General features: G+C 44.3%; 1 protein-coding gene across 1 annotated transcript; it reads left to right on the top strand.

The window, feature by feature from the left end:
• Window positions 1-18900: 18900 nt before the first annotated feature.
• Window positions 18901-19522, top strand: LOC147424262 (uncharacterized). Its single transcript, XM_086502018.1, has 2 exons — window positions 18901-19058; window positions 19172-19522. Exons 1-2 carry the CDS (start codon window positions 18983-18985, stop codon window positions 19375-19377), a joined length of 282 nt encoding a protein of 93 aa, XP_086358144.1. The 5' UTR covers window positions 18901-18982; the 3' UTR covers window positions 19378-19522.
• The last annotated feature ends 245 nt before the right edge of the window (window positions 19523-19767 follow it).

The following is a 19767-nucleotide window of genomic DNA, read 5'->3' as shown; positions in this document are numbered from 1 at the left end:
TTCTCCCTGAGATTCTGTTTCTGATGTGTATTGGCCTGAAGCCTTTGAGGAATCATCGGTTTCACTCTCAGATAGGTGTGCCTCTTTCTTATCATCGGATGTTACATGCGCTACACCTAACATGTTTACTGGTGCAATTTGTGGTATCTCTTCCCCATCTGGTGTTACCCAGGTTGTTCCTCTAGCTCCCCATGTATCTATAGTTTCCGCTAGGTGTACCCAATCGACATTGTCTGACTCAGCCATTCCGGGTAGGATATCCATATAAGGAGAGTTCTCCCCAATATCCGTGTCTTCGTTACACGTGTAACAATACTGTAATGGAGCTGAGTGAATTGTTGTGTCTGATCGATTATCAATGATGAATTTATTTCCTAGAGGATGCGTTCGACCACTTAAAAGATCAACTCGAATGACAGAGTCTTGGAACTGTAAGTAGACGTGGTTTTTGGACCAGTCATGCACCATTTTTGCTTCCCTCATGAATGGACCCCCTAAGATCATCTCAAATGACATAGGATGCTTGGAAAAATCCATAACAATGAAATTCTGCCTTACCTTGTGTCCCAAGACCTTGATTCTAAGATCCTTTAGCATTCCAATAGGCGTAACAATAGATCCATTAGCCATTTTTACCACTACGCTTGTGGCTTCAAGGTGAGGCTGCCCCATAGACTCCCAACAACTCTTTGTCACCATGCTGACTCCCGCACCACCGTCAAGGACCCCCTTTACAGTTAATCCTTTAGTAGTGATTGGTAGAGTAGCATTAGATTCATCACCTTCAAAGTATTGCCCCAACTTGTTAACGAGTACTTCAATTACAGATTCATGTCCCGCTAGGTCAGATGGTGGTGCTAAATGTTCCTCATCATTCATTACCGAGTCAGGTTTTTTCATATGTACAAATTGTGGTAATCCGGCCTGTAATTCTCCATTGAGGAAGGCTTGAAGAGCTGAGACTAGCTTGGGGTCTTTATATAGTTTGGACATGATGGTGGTTCTAACTTCTGAAGACATGAAATCCATCAATTTGGAAACATTTAATGGCATCTTGTGGGACGTAGGACCCTGACAAGAGAATGGTGAAGATGGAATCTCCACTTCCTCAAGGGGGTCGGGCATTCCCTCATTGAACATTCTCTCTAGTAGAAAAGGTGTGTGTCCACTTTCAGATGTCCTACCCTCACTCTCTTCCCGAATGATATTGGGTATAGCTAATGGCCTGTAGTTCTTGTGAGGTTGAACTTGTGTGGGAAACACTGTGTCCGACATCTGGATATGTTTGGGTTCAGGTTCTAATTTTCGTTGAGTTTCTTCCACCAAACCCCTCAGTTGTTGGACTCGTTCAATTTCCACTGTTGGGTTTGGATAGGTCCCAATCTTTCTCTTGCAATCCTCATTTTTTGTATCTCGTGGCTTATCTTGGGGGCTCGCAACTGGGTGGTTTAACTTTGAATACTCTTTTGGTGTTCGTCGTAATTCCCTCTCGTGATCCTCCTCACTAGCTTTGGTCTCCGTGGTCTCTATCGAATCTGAGTCATCGTCAGGGTCATTCATATACACGGGATCCTCTCCTGTCCCTATGTTAGTCTTTGAACTAGGTTTTGAGCTAGAAGCATTAAGGGATTTCTTTCTTCGTGTTTTCTTCTTTCTCGCTCGGCCAATGGATGCAACATCTCTCTCTTCGAGGATGTAATTTTGCTTTTGGAGCATCGACCGTGTGAGTGCATTCACTGGTGCTATGTTTATAGTTGGTGGTGTCCCATCAACAATCTCTATTATGTTCAATGGTGTGATTTTCGGTGTGTTTGGATTGTTAGGACACTGTGCGATCAAATGATCTATGCCACAACGATTACAAGTGAGTATTGGCATTGCCAATGTACTCCCTTGACTTGTTTGCATTAGTGCAGCATTCTTTTGCATTCTAATGGGGCACTCAGCTACTCGATGTGGTCCACCACATTCGTAGCACTGAAGAGGTGGTCTCCTGGCAAAACTATTAATGTTTTGGCCTCTTGCTACTAGCGCAATAGCTTGATATACCGGTTTGATTTGTCCCCAATGGTCTTCCATATAGTACATGGGACACTCCTCAAGCATGTCGACTCCATAGGTGATACTAGGGTCTATGTCCTCTTCGAAATCTACATAAGTACTAGATGACTCGCAACCTATTTGGTTCATAGGTGTAACTCTTGGATGAGGGGGTTGCGGTCCTAGCACTCGAGGTGGCAACGGCGTGGTTTGGACCACATTTTGGGTTCTAGGGACCATGTGCTGTAATGGCAACTGTTGCTCCATGGGTGGGGTAGGCATCAATGCAGGAACTCGAGGTGAGTCTGCCCAAGCTATAGGCGGTCTATTTTCCATGATGCGTTTAAGCATTAGGCAATCCTTCGCTTGATGGCCATACCTACCACACGCGTTACAAGTCCAGTTAAACTTTACTCTGAAAGTAGGGCATTCACTCATAGTATGTGGGCCCAAGCAAATTGAGCACCATTGTTGCTCCCTCCTTGGATACATATGAGTGTTTTGTGGAGCACGATTACCCCTAAGGCTTTCTTGGATGGCCTTGGTGAGATCTGCCAAAGTCATCTCAGATATCGTTTTCTCTTTCACGATTGGCTTTATCTTCATTGGCTCATGCCCTGATGCTTGCGAGCTACTAGACTTCGGCTTGGCAGACACTCTTTCTCCTACAATCATTAAATTATCCTCCAATTGGATTGCATTCATGGTGACTGCTTCCCAAGTAGTGATACCTCTAATGACTAGGCCATTATAAATACTTTCAGGTCGTAGTCCCCCAATGAATCTATCGAGCAATTGGTTGTTGTTGAATCGCTCGTTTGGATTGCATCGAGAATTCAAATTCTTTAGGCGACTAATGAAGTCTCTCACGGATTCACCTTCTTCTCGTTGGGCTTTCTGGAGCTGAGAGGCTACACCCCAAGGTACTCCCTCTCGTATGTATTCTTTTAAGAACAGTCTCCTAAGAGTAGAGTAGATTGTTTTCTCTTCTACTCTTAAGGTTCTATACCAATCTCCAGCCTTTCCGCTTAGGGTCAAACTCAAAGCCTTACACTTATGTAGCTCATTGTGCTCTTCCAAGGAATCGCACACATGTTCAAAGACTTCCATATGCTTTCTAGCATCTCCGTCTCCACTGAATTTTTGTGTGAGCTTAGCTACTTGAACTGCCTTGCTCCTAGACTCTCTATCAGGTGCACTACGTATGTTTTCCGCAATAAAGCGACCGATAGTTTGAGCAAACGCTGCCAAATCTCCTATTTGAGCAGGTATAATGGGTGTATGTGCTCCTGGAACCACATGTGAGATGGGAGTTGGTCTTGGCCTTGGCATACGCGCGGCTCTTGGGTCCCATATTTCGTATGGTGGTGTAGCAGACGGTGGTCCAAAGTTTACAGGCGTGGCCCTAGGCTAGGGGGTGCCTGATATGGCATGTTATTATTAAATGGCATGGCTCCACTTGTATAAGAGCTTGGATAATGCCATTGTGGATTGTAAGCTCTTGGAATAATCGGAGGTGTAGGAGCTACATGAGGCTGAGGTACGACATGTGCACATGATTGATACATACATGTAGGTATAGTTGGGGGCACTGTGCTACTAGGCATGGGCGCAGTGTTAACAATTGAACTCCATGGTATACTTCTTGTCATGCTCACCACTGGGATATGCATGGTAGCCGTAGTTTCATTAAGAGAAAGATGAGCTAGATCTGGGAAGGTAAAGTTGCCACTTGTGGGCTCAGATTGTAGTGAGGCTCCTGGCGAAACAACATATGGAGGATCAATGGGGCTCACTGAGGGAGTCTCCATTTGTGATAGGGTTGGTTGTTTGGCCTTTCTCGTATCCAAGAATCTCTGTTGAAGGCATGTTGATCCCTGTGTTCTGTCTTTCTAACTCGACAATCCTATGGAGGACATCACAGACTTTCTGTTGTTGCTCATCTATGCTAGTAGCACCCAATGTGGATTGTAGAACATCTAACCAACCCACATGATAGGTGTGTCCTGTGTACCGATCAGTTAAAGCTTCTGCTTGTAGGTCATACTCCCAATTTTTGTTTAGGAATATCCCATCTAGGCCTGGTGTGCTGGAGGTTTCCCTCGAAGTGGAAGCATTATTGCTCCCCATCGCTTGCCCCTCCGTGACTGCTACCTTGGGAGCACTCGGTTGCTCGGCTGGCATGATTGTTGTCATAGGAGCCTTTGCTTTCAGGGCTCGACTTTGTTCTAGCCTTCATAGGTTCTCAATTTCCCTCTCCCTTGTTGCTTGCATATAGCGTTCGATCTCTTGCACTTCGGCAAGACTCCTACCATCGGGTAGTAGAACCTCAGAGGGAGATAGTCCTAAAGGATTAGGAGGTGCAGTGGATGGAACATTCACATGCACACTCTCAAGAAGCATAGGGTCTATTTTAGGCATGAATGACGAATTTACTTCCCCACTCCCTTCATTTATTTCATTAACCGCATGTTCGGAGCGAGTAGCTCTACTAAGGGTCTCTTTTAAGCGGCTAAACACGCTGGACCCGGGCCGTGGGCCCATGGCATGCATGTCTTGACTTGAACTATCAGGGTTTGGTGTAGGATACCCCTCCATGACTTCGTAGTCAGAGGAAGAATCACTAGACTCGATATGAGGATCTTGGGTCGCGCTACCTTGAGTCCCGGCCGAAGGTCCAGAACCTAGGGTGGAGGAATAATGGGTGCCCGCGTAAATGGAGGCACTACCTATATTCTTGTGCTCTAACACTCGTCCAGAGCGTAGGTTCATATGACTTGGATCCCCTAGAAGTGTCAGTGAGTGCCCGTGAAGGCTGCTCACCTAGTAATTTTGGGTGTTTTGCAACCCAAGTCTTTTCTTATTTTTTTATTTTTTTATTTTTTGGTCCTTTTTTTCTGAACCAGCTATAGAATAGAACGTATGATAGCTCAAAATGAGCGTCTCGGTCAGAGGGATGTGTCGTGCTTTACAGCCCTCCGTTTGGTCACTTTATGCCCTCGGAATCCCTAAAACCGTCAATTTCTAGTAGGGAACTAGGCCCAAATTAGAAAGTCTAAGGGTGCAAGTGGGAAGAGAAGGGAGGAGAGTGGAGGACTTGCCCCACATGCTTGCATTCCCTCTTGAGGGGGTAGGGTATATATATAAGAGTGAGTCTAGTATATATCATAAGACTGAGGACTGAGGCCTAGCCTTGGGCTTGGGCTTGGGCTTGGGCTTGGGGAAATGATCCCGATCCCGATCAAAATTTTAGTGTAGCCCCCCAGTCACTCACGCTTAAATATTTTCGGTGGTTTTCTTTTTTTTGAGGCGCGGTCAGTGTAGCCCCCCAGTCACTCACGCTTAAATATTTTCGGTGGTTTTCTTTTTTTTGAGGCGACGACCGCGCGCGGTTTAGTGACCCTTTCTTGGCCACACACACTGTCAACACCTACCTAACCTCTCAGTCAACAGCTCACTACCTTATCTACTTACTAACAGTGCTGCTAACCACTAACTAATCTGTTAACTACTTACTGACAGTGAGCTAACCGTTCACCTACTTCCTACTCACTACCTTACTGTGCAAAGACTGTGTGCAGGCAAACCTTGACAGAAAACTGTGTACAGACTGTGTGCAAACAGAAATTGCTAACTGCCTTCCTACTTATTCATTCACTGCAAACAAGCTAACGACTACTAATTGTGCAAAGACTGTGTGCAAACAGAAAACACAACATTATGCAGAAATCACAGAACTTGCAGACAATACAGAAATTAACAACTTGCAGAAAAAAAACTCATTCCTCTTCCTCCTCCTCTTCTTTCCTACTACAAACAACTCATAGGAGAAGCACAAAGTGCCTCTTGGGCTTAGTGCAGGGCGATTCCCCGGCAATGGCGCCAAAAATGTGCACTCCTTACCGCACTGTCGAAGCAAGGGCCTTGCCTAACACTGTGTGCGAGCCATAGACGGCTCCAAGCACACAACTAGCTTAACTAGTAAGCTCAAAAGAGAGCAATGGTGTGTCACTCACCACTCTATGCTCCTGCCGTGGAGGATTCCTTGCCGCGAAGAAGAAGGAGACGCCGCTACGTCGTGCTCAACCGCTTCACCACCTTCGTGCCGCCGCAATGCTCGATCGCGCTCTCTCTCTCTCACACACACACACATACACACACACACACACACACACAAGGAGGTGAAGAAGAAGAAGATGGGGATGGAGATGGAGATGGAGCAAGAGCACTCTTCTATTGCACAAATGAGAGAATGAGTGAATTTTAGGTTTAGTTGGCTTTTATATGAGCTCACCCCATTCACACTTGGGCGCCCATGCTTAGCCAACTAATCCCTTGAATGTCCCAGTTAGAGTGCGCCTCTCATCGGCGATTACTCTTACCCTTTTCCTATTGGACCGGCAAGCCCGGTACCTGACTCTACCAAATAAATAATACAATGTCCACCGTAGGTTACAACGTCCGTCTCGTAGGTGATAGGGTGTCCGTGAGCCGTGAGGGTTAACTTGCTCGCACGAGAAGACTTAACTAATCAGGTTGAAGGTCCTGCTCTAAGAACAAAAAACACAGAAGGGATATGTAAGTTCCTTTTGGATGATGTAATTAGCCGTTATGGTTGTGTTGGGAAATAACAGCAGACAAGGGTAAGTTGAAAGCTGACAAAACAAGGGAGTTTTTCTCTAGATTGGGCATTAAACTCGCTCTCACTTCTGCATACAATCCTGAAGGGAATGGTAAATCAGAACGTGGGCATCCTCCTATCATTAGATCTTTGGCTAAGTCCTGCAAAGGTAAAATGAGAGAGTGGCCTAGGTTATTGCCTTATGCTTTATGGGCTGATTGTACAACTCATAGCTCAGTTACTGGTTATATTCCTTTTGAGTTGATGTATGGTCCGAAACCTATAATTCCAATTGAGGATGTAATTCCCACATGGAATGTATTGCCTTGGGAAGATGGAATGAGTAGGGAAGACCTTCTTGCTTTGTGCATATAACAATTAGAAAGAAGGCCTCAAGATATTGAGATTGCAGTAGCACGATTAAAAGATGCAAGGTTGAAGAATAAGGATAGATTTGATAAAAGGCACAGGCTCATACCTAGAGCTATTGAGGAAGGTGATTGGGTGTTGGTATATGATATATAGTAGTCTTGATAACCAACATTCAACAATAAGAAATCTTTCAAAGGGATGGTTTGGTCCCTATGTGCTTAAGCATGTACATGGAAATGCAACTTATACCTTGTACTAGTTGGATGGTACAGAAATGAAGATTCCCATTGTCGGGAAAAGAATTAAATTGTTCAAAATAAGAGGTGATACAGATCCCTTTGTTTCACATGAAAGTCAAAATGAAGGCTTTGATGAACATGTTATGGATGAAGATGAATAAAGAGAAGATGATGCACTGGAGTTTCTTGCAAGTAATGACGAAATTGATATGTATGTTTTCTTAAATGAGGACTGAACTTGCAAAATATATGTGTGGCACATGTCGGAGGATGTGTAGGTTTAGAGGGGGTGGATGTCATGTCGTGGCACGTGTATAATGTGAAACTAAAACATGTACCTCACTCTCAATGATTTTGTTGTGTGGGACATTATGTTAGGATATACATAGTGTGATATATGCGAAAATAGATGCCACCGTTGCAGTCGTGTACATACCTTTTCGGGAAAGCGAGGCCCTAGACGTGGCACTGTGGCATGTCTTTTCACATAAATATATGCCTATTTTACTCTAGAAATGTACAAATGTCAAGTGTATCGAAGTGGCACGCTCAATTTGCCTAGAAAGTTCAATGCAGACGATCTCAACCAAAAACAGCAGGTTTCATGGGTTGTCGTGCCATGGCACGTGCATAATGTGAAAATAATAATATCTACCTCACTCGTAATGTTTATTATATGTGGGACCAAATGCTACAATGTAAGAAGTGTGATATATGCAAAAACGGATGCCATGGTTGTAGGCGTGTACATACCTTGCCAGGCAAGCAAGGCCAAGGACGTGGCACCATTGCATGTTTTAACACATTAAAGCATGTCTAATTTTCTTTAGGAATGTACAAATATCAAGTGTATTGAAGTGGCATGCACGTTTTGCCTAGAAAGTTCAATGCGGACAGTCTCGACCAAAAATAGTAGGTTTCGTTTGTTGGCGTAAAAGACGTGTCCAAAGTGCTTACCAAGTGGGAAAATGAGATTCAACATGAAATTTGAGCCCAATGGGATTTTCCCACAATTTTAGGGATTTTTCTCAGCTCGTTTGGGCTTTTTATGGACAAAAAGTGGCATTTTTGGGCTAAAAAGTCTAAAAATGACCTAAAAATGGTAAAAAAAATAATCAAAATAGTTAAAAATTCCACATCAAAGATGGTGCCATCGTTGCCTAAGTTGTGTTGGAAGTTTTAGAGCCAGTAATGAGCTCATTTGGGTATATGATCAAGGCGATACAACCATTCCTTTACAGGGTGCAAGTGCAGTGCCGCGCTGCTTCCACTACATGGTTGAGGCTGTGAGTGAAGGGGATCGGGGAGCACCACAGACGGAGAGTGAGCGAGAGAAGGAGACACATGACACATAGATATGGGTGGGGAGACTCCAAGAGTGAGCAGCCCCCTATACACTTATGCTATGTATAAGGTATACAAGTCAGTGGGCGCCCAGACTCTGGGCGGCCGGGCAAGGAACAGACGCCTATACCCCAACAACCTCCCACTTAAAGGCGACTGTGCCTTTAAGCAAGAGAACCTAGTCTAAATAATACAAAAGGCGAGAGAAAACCGCTCTCAACCGATGCCCACTGGCTGGCTGTGATCGTGTGCATCCGGCTGTCCTACTCCCGTGTAAGTCCATACACCACCAGACGTACCACACACGTACTGCAAGTATGTATGCAATACCTGCATATCTCCCTCGTGCACTATGCCATCATCAGTCAACAGACGACTGACAACCCCAACTGCAAATGCTCCCACTGCAGTTGTGATATCCGGTCTCAAGATCAACATCTCATACATGAGACCACCGAATGCCGATGCAATGCTAGCGGGCCCTGCTAGCTCTACGGAGCATGCATCAACATATATATCCTGGCAATAGGCATCTCTGACTGACAAGGCGTGTCAGCCACATGCATCTCCTGACTGTCCGCAAAAGATGCATCAACCTGTCGTGCAACCTCAGAGCAAACTAGCTGCTCTAGGTGTCTGCTGGAAGACATATCCTGCACAACTATATCCCCATGCTCAGTGTCGAGCATAGAAATGAATGATTGCATAATCGCTGACGTCTCAGCCTCCTCTGCAATCATCCACTGCAAACATGACCACTCAATCTGCTGTGACTCACTAGAGCTCTCATGCTCTAACTCCGTATGCATAGACTCTTGCACAACGTCCTCCTGTTGTGACTCACTAGAGCAAGACCGCTCTACATGTCTATCCTGCATAGAAGTATCTCGCACAACTGACTCTCTGCTTTGCTCAGTCACTAGCAAAGCATGCATGTCTGACTCTGTCACCTCTCTGTGTGACTGCTCAAGTCGTGCCCCAACTGTGTGCACAACGAGCTCACTACTCTGCACTCCATGCAAAGCACCCTGCAACCCATGAGCAAAAGAGACTCGCCTGCTCTCTCGCTCTCTACCTGGCTGCATGATCACAGAGACAACACCGTCTCTCCCGTGATCCACATGCAATGGGTAACCTGTACCACTCTTGGCACCTCTCGCAATCACTAGCGAACCCAAATGCAACGCAAAAGATCGCTCAAGCAGCGATACCCGACATCCACTATCCCGTAACTGTCTGACTGAGATCAAATCCCGTCTCAGATCTGGCACATAACGCACATGACGCAGGGTAAATCTCATACCACTGGGCAAGGACAAACATACGTCTCCTGCACCCTCAATGTCATACACAGCACCATCAGCCATGTACACACAACCAAGTCTCCCACTAGAAAATGTGCTAAACCACTCACGATGCGACGTGACATGGAAAGTAGCATCTGAATCTAGTAACCAATGTGAAGACAATGTGCAATCCGATATGCAATCCGTAGACATAAGATCGTCTGAAGACAAGCTAGATGTAAATGTGACATCGTTGTCACAAGCATACTCAGTAACCACCGTACTGATCTCACTAGCATCTGTCATGCCCAAATCTGCATCACGCATCTGTCGCCTCCGTTGTCTCAAACGCCTGAAACATCGACGCCTAATGTACCCTCTATGTCCACAATGCCAACATGTCAAGTCTCTATGCCGTCGAGACTTGCGTGTGGGACCAATCTCTCCCATGGACATAGAAGTGGGACTAGACTCCCCTGTAGACATGGATGTCGCGTACGTAGCATGTAAACTCTGCCATAAAGCATGAGTTGTAGTCTCCCTCGAGACCTGCCAGTCAACAGACTCAACCAGATGCAAACGAATCATCGTAGACATTGCTAACTCATCAAGATCCTGCCAATCATCATCACGCATAGACTTGGGCTTCGCCGATAAACCACACAAGGGTTTATCCTGCCCCAAATCTGCCAATGCAACAAGCATATGCTCCTTCCAAGCAACAAAATCTGCACCATCAAACTGTATCAGACCATAACGCTAGAAGTCAAATGAAAAATCAACCATAATGCTCACAAAAGAGCAACCAACAATGAGTAGCAAATGTCAACCAAATCAGCCCTAAATTGGCTCGAATCGCATCAAGAAAAGTCTGCAAATATGGCTGTAAAATATGGCTGCAAATCAGCCCCAAAACAGCCCCAAAATTCAGCTCTTAAACAGCTTCATAAACAAGTCACAAACGTGTCCCAGATCAGCCTACAATTGAGCCATACATGGACACCTGCAAAGAGGAAACAATGGCTGAAAATTCAGCGCCCAAATAAAACCTCAAACCTGCTTGTAAACTTGTAAACCTGTAGTTGAAACCTGTTGAAAAACGTCAAGCCATTAGTGCTCGAATCCGGCTACCTAGCTCGTAGCCACACAAGCATACATCAAAACATTCACTGTTGTGAGTGTGTCAAGATAATTGTACGCTTGTCAAACCATGAGCTAATCACCAAGCCCACACTGTGCCTTATCTATGCATACATACGCACAAATCTCCCACCTGCAGAGAACATCGCACGCAAATGCTGAGTGCAACCCGCAATCTCTACCTAGATCGCATAAATGATGCGCATAAAACTCCTGGGAAAATTTCGCCAGAGTTTCGTCAGTAAAACAGCCACAAAACCAGTAACCAAACTGACTGCACGCTCAAAACCATGAGCAACCAAAGTGCATCAAACCGCACTCCAAATGCATGCACCAATCTCCACACTTTGCATACATCATTGCAAACACCTGCAAATCTAGTACACAAATATTTCTTCTACCTGTGACTCCCAAAAAACATGCTCAAGGCATACATTGTCGAGCTCAAAATGCAATCACATTAGTGTCCCTGAGCATCAAACCACATAAGGCATACATCGTATCCTCCCACCTGTGAGGAAACTTGCAGCAAATATCACTCTCACATCTGAGAGCAAAACCATGTGTGGAATCTTCGACACACAATAAACAACTGCTGCTGCAGAAAATTCAGCGTTCAGAATTTTAAAATTCTGATATGACGAGCGTGTCCGGAGCGTGCCAAAACCCCAAGGTAGACTCCTAGATCACATGTATCCGAGTCCGGGTGTGAAAGCTATGCCAAAAAGCTCCGTTTCGACCCAAAAACGCAACATAAACTGCCAAAAGAGGGCTGAAAATGCAGCTCCTCAATCGTAGCTCGAATGAGGTTTCTGATGGCTCGAATGGCTTCGAAATGGGGGTAAAACGCCAGGACACCTAGTGGAAACGCTCTCGAAAAGCTGAATTTGCCGATGCCGAAGTCGAAACCCTGTTTGCACTCTTAAAAGTGCGCACGCGCGCGGACGCAATTTCGGGAATGAAACTGGCTCTCCACTGTCGTCGTGACTGTGCACACACGTGCTCCCTCCGCACCTACGCTCTGATACCAATTGAAGGGGATCAGGGAGCACCAAAGACGGAGAGTGAGAGAGAGAGAAGGAGAGACACACACGATGTGGGTGGGGAGACTCAAAGAGTGAGCAGCCCCCTATACACTTATGCTATGTATAAGGTATACAAGTCAGTGGGCACCCAGACTCTGGGCGGCCGGGCAAGGCACAGACGCCTATACCCCAACAGTGAGGTCTCCAATTTGGGTTTCCCCTCCTCAAATAACTACTTGGGCTTCTGTAATGAAGTACTGAAGCTTCCATGAATTGGTCACGATGAAGAATCAAAGCGTAAATTTAGGGTTTTTAACAGGTCGAATGAGCACTACATCTCTGCAATTGGGAGCGAGGCTACAACTAATCTTCACACACACAAGAATTTTGAGTTGATCCTGGTTCATTTTCAAAGTGGAGCTTTATATGGCTGGAGTTTTGTTCTTTTTTAGTGTGTTTTTGGCTTCAAATCGTCTACGCCTTACTTGATTTTGCTATGAATCTTCACAGTCAGAGGCCCGACGATTTCCTAGTCGCACTGTGTACTTCTCGACACATTTTTTGTGAACCCGACGCAAAGTAGGGTAGGATGAGGGTTCAAAAGCTTCATTGAAGGTCTCAAAACAAAGGTTTAAAGCTATGGAGCAACAAGAGCAACAAGGGGTTCGGTTTGATCCAGCCACACTGCAAATGTTTCAAGATTTTGCAGTGTTTATGCAGCAGTAGCAAGCTGCAGAAAGGAGGGAGCTCTCCTCAACCAAACCGCTTCAATCTGTGGTGAAGAAAATGGACCAATTTAAAGGTAAAGATGTAACAAAGTATCTTTGTGGATATGTAAAGGAGATGGAGCTTCTTCGAGTGCCCGAAGCAAAGATGGTGCAAAGTTTTGAACTTGCTGTGGTTCTCGAGATTAGAGAGCATGTAAGGGGAATTAGAAGTGAGCATGGGGAAACTTGGGAAGCATTCAAATTAGCTTTGAAGGAAGAGTATTTCATGGAGGACTCCGAAAGGGTAACAAAGAGGACTTTTTAAGAGTGGGTAGTTCGGCCAAAAGAGGGGCTCTTGCCTACCGAACTGCTAAGGGAATTCGAAAGCCGTTATGATCAACTTTCAAGGACTGAAAAGGCTACCCTAAAATCGGAGAAGACAGAGCTCTTGTTGTAGACTGCTGGTAAAGAGATTCAAGAGAAGTTAGAGCTATTACTTGAGGATAATGATGCGGAACAGGGCTTGAAGACCAATTGGAATGAGGTCGAAGATGCCATTTCACTGCTAGCTTAAGCGACAACAATGAAGAGACAAGATGATAGTCAACCCTACTCAAGTCCCAAGTGTTCCCGAGAGTCCTACAAAGCCTATGATTGTGGTTTCAAAGAGTGACAAATCCATCCTAGATGATATTGTCAAAGGAATGCAAGAGCTCAAGTTAAAGCCTACAAGGCTAGAAGAAAAGGGGCAACCATCAGGACAATCGACAGAGCAAAGACCTCAAAATAGAGAAGGCTTTGTAAATAGATGCATATGGTGCGACAGTACTAACCATGGAAGGAAGGACTGTGAAAGTTTTAAAGATGCTTTGACAAAGGAGCTTGTTTGCTTTAAAGATGGTAACATTCACTTAAGTGAAACATGTAAGCTCTTGGGGACAAACTTTGGAAAGGATGGAATGAAGAAGCTAGTTGAGGACATGGCTACTAGCCATGCCATCTCAATGGTTGAGGCAGCCGCCTATGGGTTGAAGGCGGATCCTATTAAGAAAAAAGGATAAGTCAAAGTTGGAGAAGAGGAATCTAATGGTATTGGAGAGCTATGGCCATGCACTATAGAGTCTGCTATGAAGGGTAAAATGACTACAAAGGTTTTACACGAAGCTGGAGATTGCATTAGGCTTGAAACAGATTGGAATGACCCTATGGACTCTTTGTCAGTGCATGCATACATTGACAAATGTTAAGCAAATGAGGCCATTGTTGAAGAGAAACGTAGGCACGAGAATGGGGACGAAGGGCCTTCAAAGAGGGCTAAAAGAAGTGGAGGTAGAAATGACACAATGCCTCCTAGATCACCTTCCCCGCAACAAATGTCTGTCCCCGAAGTGCCTATGCAAGAAGCCTCTAAAGAAAAGAGGAAGGATGCAACAAAATCCAAAGCAAAGGGTCCGGCCTACAAACTCCAATCCGATATAGAGGCAGCAATGGATCTCCAAAAGGTTTTGGAAGAGAGGATTCTAAACTGTAAGGTGGAATTTACCTAGGGTGAGGTCCTTGGTATAGCAAAGCGGGAATTCCACAAAGAAATAATTGACATCATAAAGAGGAAGCGGTAGTCTCTTACTGAATCTATCTATGTACAGAGTGAAGAAGAGACTTTAAATGCAGAGGGTGTACAGGTCTATGGCAAGCAAGGTGAAGAAACTGTTGTTGGATGCTACAAGTCTAGGGGAGGAGTAAAACACGTTCACTTCTTGGATGATGAAGATGAAGTTGAGTCCACTCACAAGAGTTACTACTTGAAGAGTCACTAGGCAAGAGCAACTACTGAGACCCTGGTAAAAGTGGGAGACTTAGAAGAGCCATACATTGCGCTGATAGATCATGGGTTAGAAATTAACCTCATGTCAAAGAGTCTTTATCAAAAAGGAAAATGGCCAATTGATATAAATCATGGATGGATGATTCGTGCAGCAAACAACTCATTAGGGGAGCTGTACGGAGCTTGTCCAAATGTTAAGGTGACTATAGGGGATGTGAAAAATGACCAGAATTTGTTTGTGCAGGAGATATCTACATACCCTCTTATCCTTGGGCAGCCATACATCACTTCTACTCGCATGGAAACCAAGGTGATGGATGATGGGTCAGCTTATACAAGAATAAGGAGCAGGGATGGAAAGCGTGCAGTACAGTTTCTTACTGTTTGTGTGGACCATGAAAGGAACCATGAAAGTCTTAGAGAGCAACCCTTGCCAAAGACAAATAAAGAGTTCAAGGACTATAGGGATATGAGGGGTTTTGGCCATGTACCATTGTAGATCAGAATTGCAGTGGTACAAGAAGAGAAAAGTTCTCGAATGATGTATATGCAAAGGAAACATTTTCTACAGGTTTTGTAGGATTAACATGGATCTATTTCTTTTACAAAGTGTGAGAACTTAAAGCGGGGTGAACGACAACATGTAAATACTGTACAAAGAGGTTTGAAGATGAATGGTTTGCTAGAAGATGATGAATGCATTACAGGTGTGTTTGATGAGTGTTGGTTTGTGGATACTATGCAAAACTTGGAGTCTTTAGTGGATTTCATTTTGCGTATGGGAAGTGAAGTCGTGAAAGTATGCTCAATAGAAATGTACAAGGTCATTGAGGATTTAAAAAATGCTCAAGGTGTTGATGTATGAGTGGAGACTAAGTATAAGTCCATGGCAAATAAAGTGAAACCAGTGGCATTACCTCTACCAAAAGATAACACAAATAAGATGGAACAAGCTGCTTTGCAACCTAGCCTGCATGACCCAAGCAAGATTGGACACAAGTTTACACGGGATTCTTTGAAGGAGTTAAAGGTTGGTTGCGAGGACAATTTGACAAAAGCTGAAAAGATATGCTTTGAAGACATGCTTTCCAAACACGGAAAAGCTTTTGCATTTGAGCCGCATGAGATAGGGTATGTTGATCCATCCATTGTTGCTCCTATGGTGATCTTAACTATCCCTCATGCACCTTGGAACTTGAGGCCATGATTCCGATTCCAAAGGTCCATTTGCCAAAACTCATTGAATTGCTTAATGAAAAGATCAAGTTGGGTATCTTGGAGCCTTCTTGTGCTCCGTATTCAAACACGCGTTTCACAATTCTGAAGAAAAATGGTTCTTTACGCTTTATTCGGGATATGCAACCTGTAAATAAGGTGACAATCAGTAATATGGGTACATGGCCAGTTGTAGATGAATTTGCAGAGGCATTTGTAGGAAGGGCAATATATTCTATGCAAGATTTGTACTCAGGGTATGATCAATTCCAACTAGCAATGGAAAGCAAGGACCTTACTACCATGCGGACACCTTTGGGCCTGGTAAGGATGTGCATTTTACCTTAGGGAGTAACTAATTCAGTTGCACATATGATGAATGGTATGAACAAAGTTCTACGTGACTTCATACCTCAAACTACAATGCCTTTCCTTGATGATGTGACAATCAAAGTATGTGATGTAAGAGATATAGATGTGGCTCTGCACTCAAGGGGGTGCTGCAAGTATGTGGTAAACCATAGCAGTGATTGTGATAATACATTGTCAAGGTTGGAAGAGGTGAACCTTACCTTGTGTGGCCAAAAGTCAGTGTTTGGTGTGAATGAAGTTCTTGTTGTGGGAAACATGTTCGGGCCATATGGTAGAAGGCCTTGTCCTACAAAGATTGATGTAATTCAAAGAATGAAAGAGACATGTATTAATGTAATTGAGGTTCGAAGGTTCTTGGATGCATGTGTGTTCTACGTTATCTGGATTCCACATTATGCACATGTGGCAGAACCTTTGTATCAACTTTTAAGAAAGAACCAAAAGTTTCAATGGGAAGAAATGCATACACATGCCATGAGGAAATTAAAGAAGTTGTTGCTTATGTCTCCAACTTTGAGGAAAGCAAACTATGAATGTGGAAGATATGTAATTGTGAGAGTGGATACTAGCCCCACACGAATTGGATGGGCGATTGGGCAAGATAATGATAATGGCAAGCGATTTGTAGTGAGATTTGGAGAAAAAGTCCTAAGTGCTCGTCAACGCAACTATGCACAGGTAAAAAGAGAGTTATGGGGAGTAGTCACAACTTTAAAATGTGACAAAGAGTATTTGATAGGAGAAAATGTAATAGTGGAGACTGATTGTCTACCCCTTCTTGGAATGATCACAAGTTGCTCAACTCCCAACATTGCTATGTTGAGATGGATTGCCTACATAAAGTCCTTAAATCCAGAATTTAAGCATATTACAGGGAAAGATAATCCAATTGCAGATATGCCTTCAAGAGCAAGGTATGAAAACGAAGAAGACATGGTTGTCGAGGGCGATGATGTAGGCACACAGTTCTATAATATCTCTCAAGTTATTCAAAAGAAGAGGTGATACAGATCCCTTTGATTTATAGGAAAGTCAGAATGAAGGCTTTGATGAAAATTTTATGGATGTGGATGAAGAACAAGAGGATGATGCGCTAGATTTTGTCGCAAGTGATGATGAAATCGACATGTATGTGGACTTAAATGAAGACTGAACTTGCTGCAAAAAGATATGTGTGGCACATCCCAGAGGATGTGCAGGTTTAGAGGGGGTGGATGTCGTGCCATGGCACGTGCATAATGTGAAAATAAGAATATCTACCTCACTCTTAATGTTTATGATGTGTGCGACAAAATGCTACAATGTACAAAGCGTGATATATGCGAAAACGGATGCCATGGTTGTAGGCGTGTACATACCTTGCCAAGCAGGCGAGGCCAGGGACGTGGCAACGTTGCATGTTTTAACACATTAAAGAATGTCTAATTTGCTTTAGGAATGTACAAATGCCAAGTGTATCGAACTGGCACGCTCGTTTTGCCTAGAAAGTTCAATGCGGACAATCTCGGCCAAAAATAATAGGTTTCGTGCGCTGGCGTAAAAGACGTGTCCAAAGTGCTTACTAAGCGAGAAAATGAGGTTCAACATGAAATTTGAGTGCAATGGTATTTTTCCACAATCTTAGGGATTTTTTCAGCTCGTTTGGGCTTTTTACGAACTAGAAGTGGTATTTTTGGGCTAAAAATGGTCAAAAATAGCTTAAAAATAACTCAAAATAGCTAAAAATGCCACATCAACGACGGTGTCGTCGTTGCCTAAATTTTGTGGGAAGTTTTAGAGCCAAGAATGAGCTCATTTGGGTATATGAGCAAGGAGATACAACCATTCTTTTACAGGGTGCAAGTGCAGTCCGTGTTGCTTCCACTACATGGTTGAGGCTGTGAGGCCTCCAATTAGGGTTTTCCCTCCTCAAATAACTACTTGGGCTTCTCCAATGAAGTACTGAAGCTTCCATGAAATGGTCACGACGAAGAATCAAAACATAAATTTATGGTTTTTAACAAATCGAATGAGCACTGCATCTGTGCAATTGGGAGCGAGGCTACAACTAATCTTCACACACACACACACACACACACACAAGAATTTTGAGTCTTGGTTCATTTTGAAAGTGGAGCTTTCATGGCTGGAGTTTTGTTCTTTTTTAGTGTGTTTTTGGCTTCAAATCTTCTATGCCTTGCTTGATTTTGCTACGAATCCTCACAGTCACAAGCCCGACGCTTTCCTAGTCGCACTGCGCACTTCTTGACAGCGCGGGCATAAGTTTTGCATGCAGAGTCCTTGCCAAGTGAAAAAATGAGGTTCAAGATTAAATTTAAGCCCAATGGATTTTTTAATCCCAGTCTCTTTGCTTTGCAAGTCCTTGTTTTTACCACTTCACGTTTGTGTTATTTTAACACATTCCCTATTTTTCAGCTTCATTAATCAACTTTGTGCTACCCCGCGTGCGAAAATGCTATGTTCTCAAACGGTGGTCCCCCCCTCTCTCTCTCTCTCTCTCTCTCTCTCGGGATTGTTCCTACGAACGTTATGCCTGTTCTTCTTCTTCTTCTTCTTCTCCACCTTGAAATCTAATCTCATGAGTCATGGCCTTCTGGAGGTGGATTCGTACTGAAATAATACGTAGCTTTCTGTGGGTGCGCGGCTCATGACTGGCTGCATTATCGAGATCACGAAAGAGTCCAAGTTGAAAACGCGTTTTTACTTTCGGCTTTAATAAGTGGGCTGCCATCGCCGACGTTGTACACACTTGTTCTTTATCCTTTCCCAACTTCTGCGCACTTCTTCAAGAGTTTCATGGCCCGCTTGCGCACTAGCTCGGTCTTTCTTGTGGCCATATTCGCAGCTGCAATGGTGTTGCAAACCTCTGCAGGTGAGTGGATGATCCTTTAAGCAATGGCAGTGTGTGTGTGTGTGTGTGTGAGAGAGAGAGAGAGAGAGAGAGGGGCGATGGCGTTGATGATGTATGCTGTATGTTGTGTGCAGCTGATGATCAGGGTCCGCTGGTGCTGCCTATAAAGTGCACACACCCCATCTCAGCAGAGGGCAAGCAGCTGAGTGTGAAGTGCCCCTTCGTGGCCGGTAGCACCACTCAACGCGATGATTCCGTGTGCCGGCCCTTGTGCCCCAACCCGGATGTGATAGGAAGATGCAAGGGCAGCACGTGCCGCTGCTGCACTACCGGTGTTTGAACCACCCTGCATGAATGATCTTCCTCTTATTACTCAAAGTGATTGTCCTCTTTCTCAAAGTCACGAGGTCAAATAAGCCATGTAAAATATAGTGCCTAACTACCATCCAGTATGAATAAATATGGTCTATCTTGCTTAAAAATAATGTTGTCTAATGTTAAGGGACACTTCGTTAGGGAATGCCCCAAAAAAAACCCTAAACAAGAACAAGCCCCTCGTAACGTTGCCCTCAACCCTATTTGTCTCCCCACCGCAACCCCCCAAGCCAGAGAAATCAATGGCCCACAAAACTCAGCTGGATAAGGGTAAAACGCGGGGCCTCAACAGATTCGCCTTACTAGCTTCACTACCAGAGTGGGAAGATTCGGATGTGGCACAGCCCATTGACCC

This window comes from Adiantum capillus-veneris, chromosome 26 (genome assembly GCF_014529385.1).
Source record: "Adiantum capillus-veneris isolate H3 chromosome 26, ASM1452938v2, whole genome shotgun sequence".
Lineage (NCBI taxonomy): Eukaryota > Viridiplantae > Streptophyta > Polypodiopsida > Polypodiales > Pteridaceae > Adiantum > Adiantum capillus-veneris.
The sequence above is the reverse complement of the archived record's forward strand: the minus strand, read 5'-3'. Positions and strand labels throughout refer to the sequence as shown.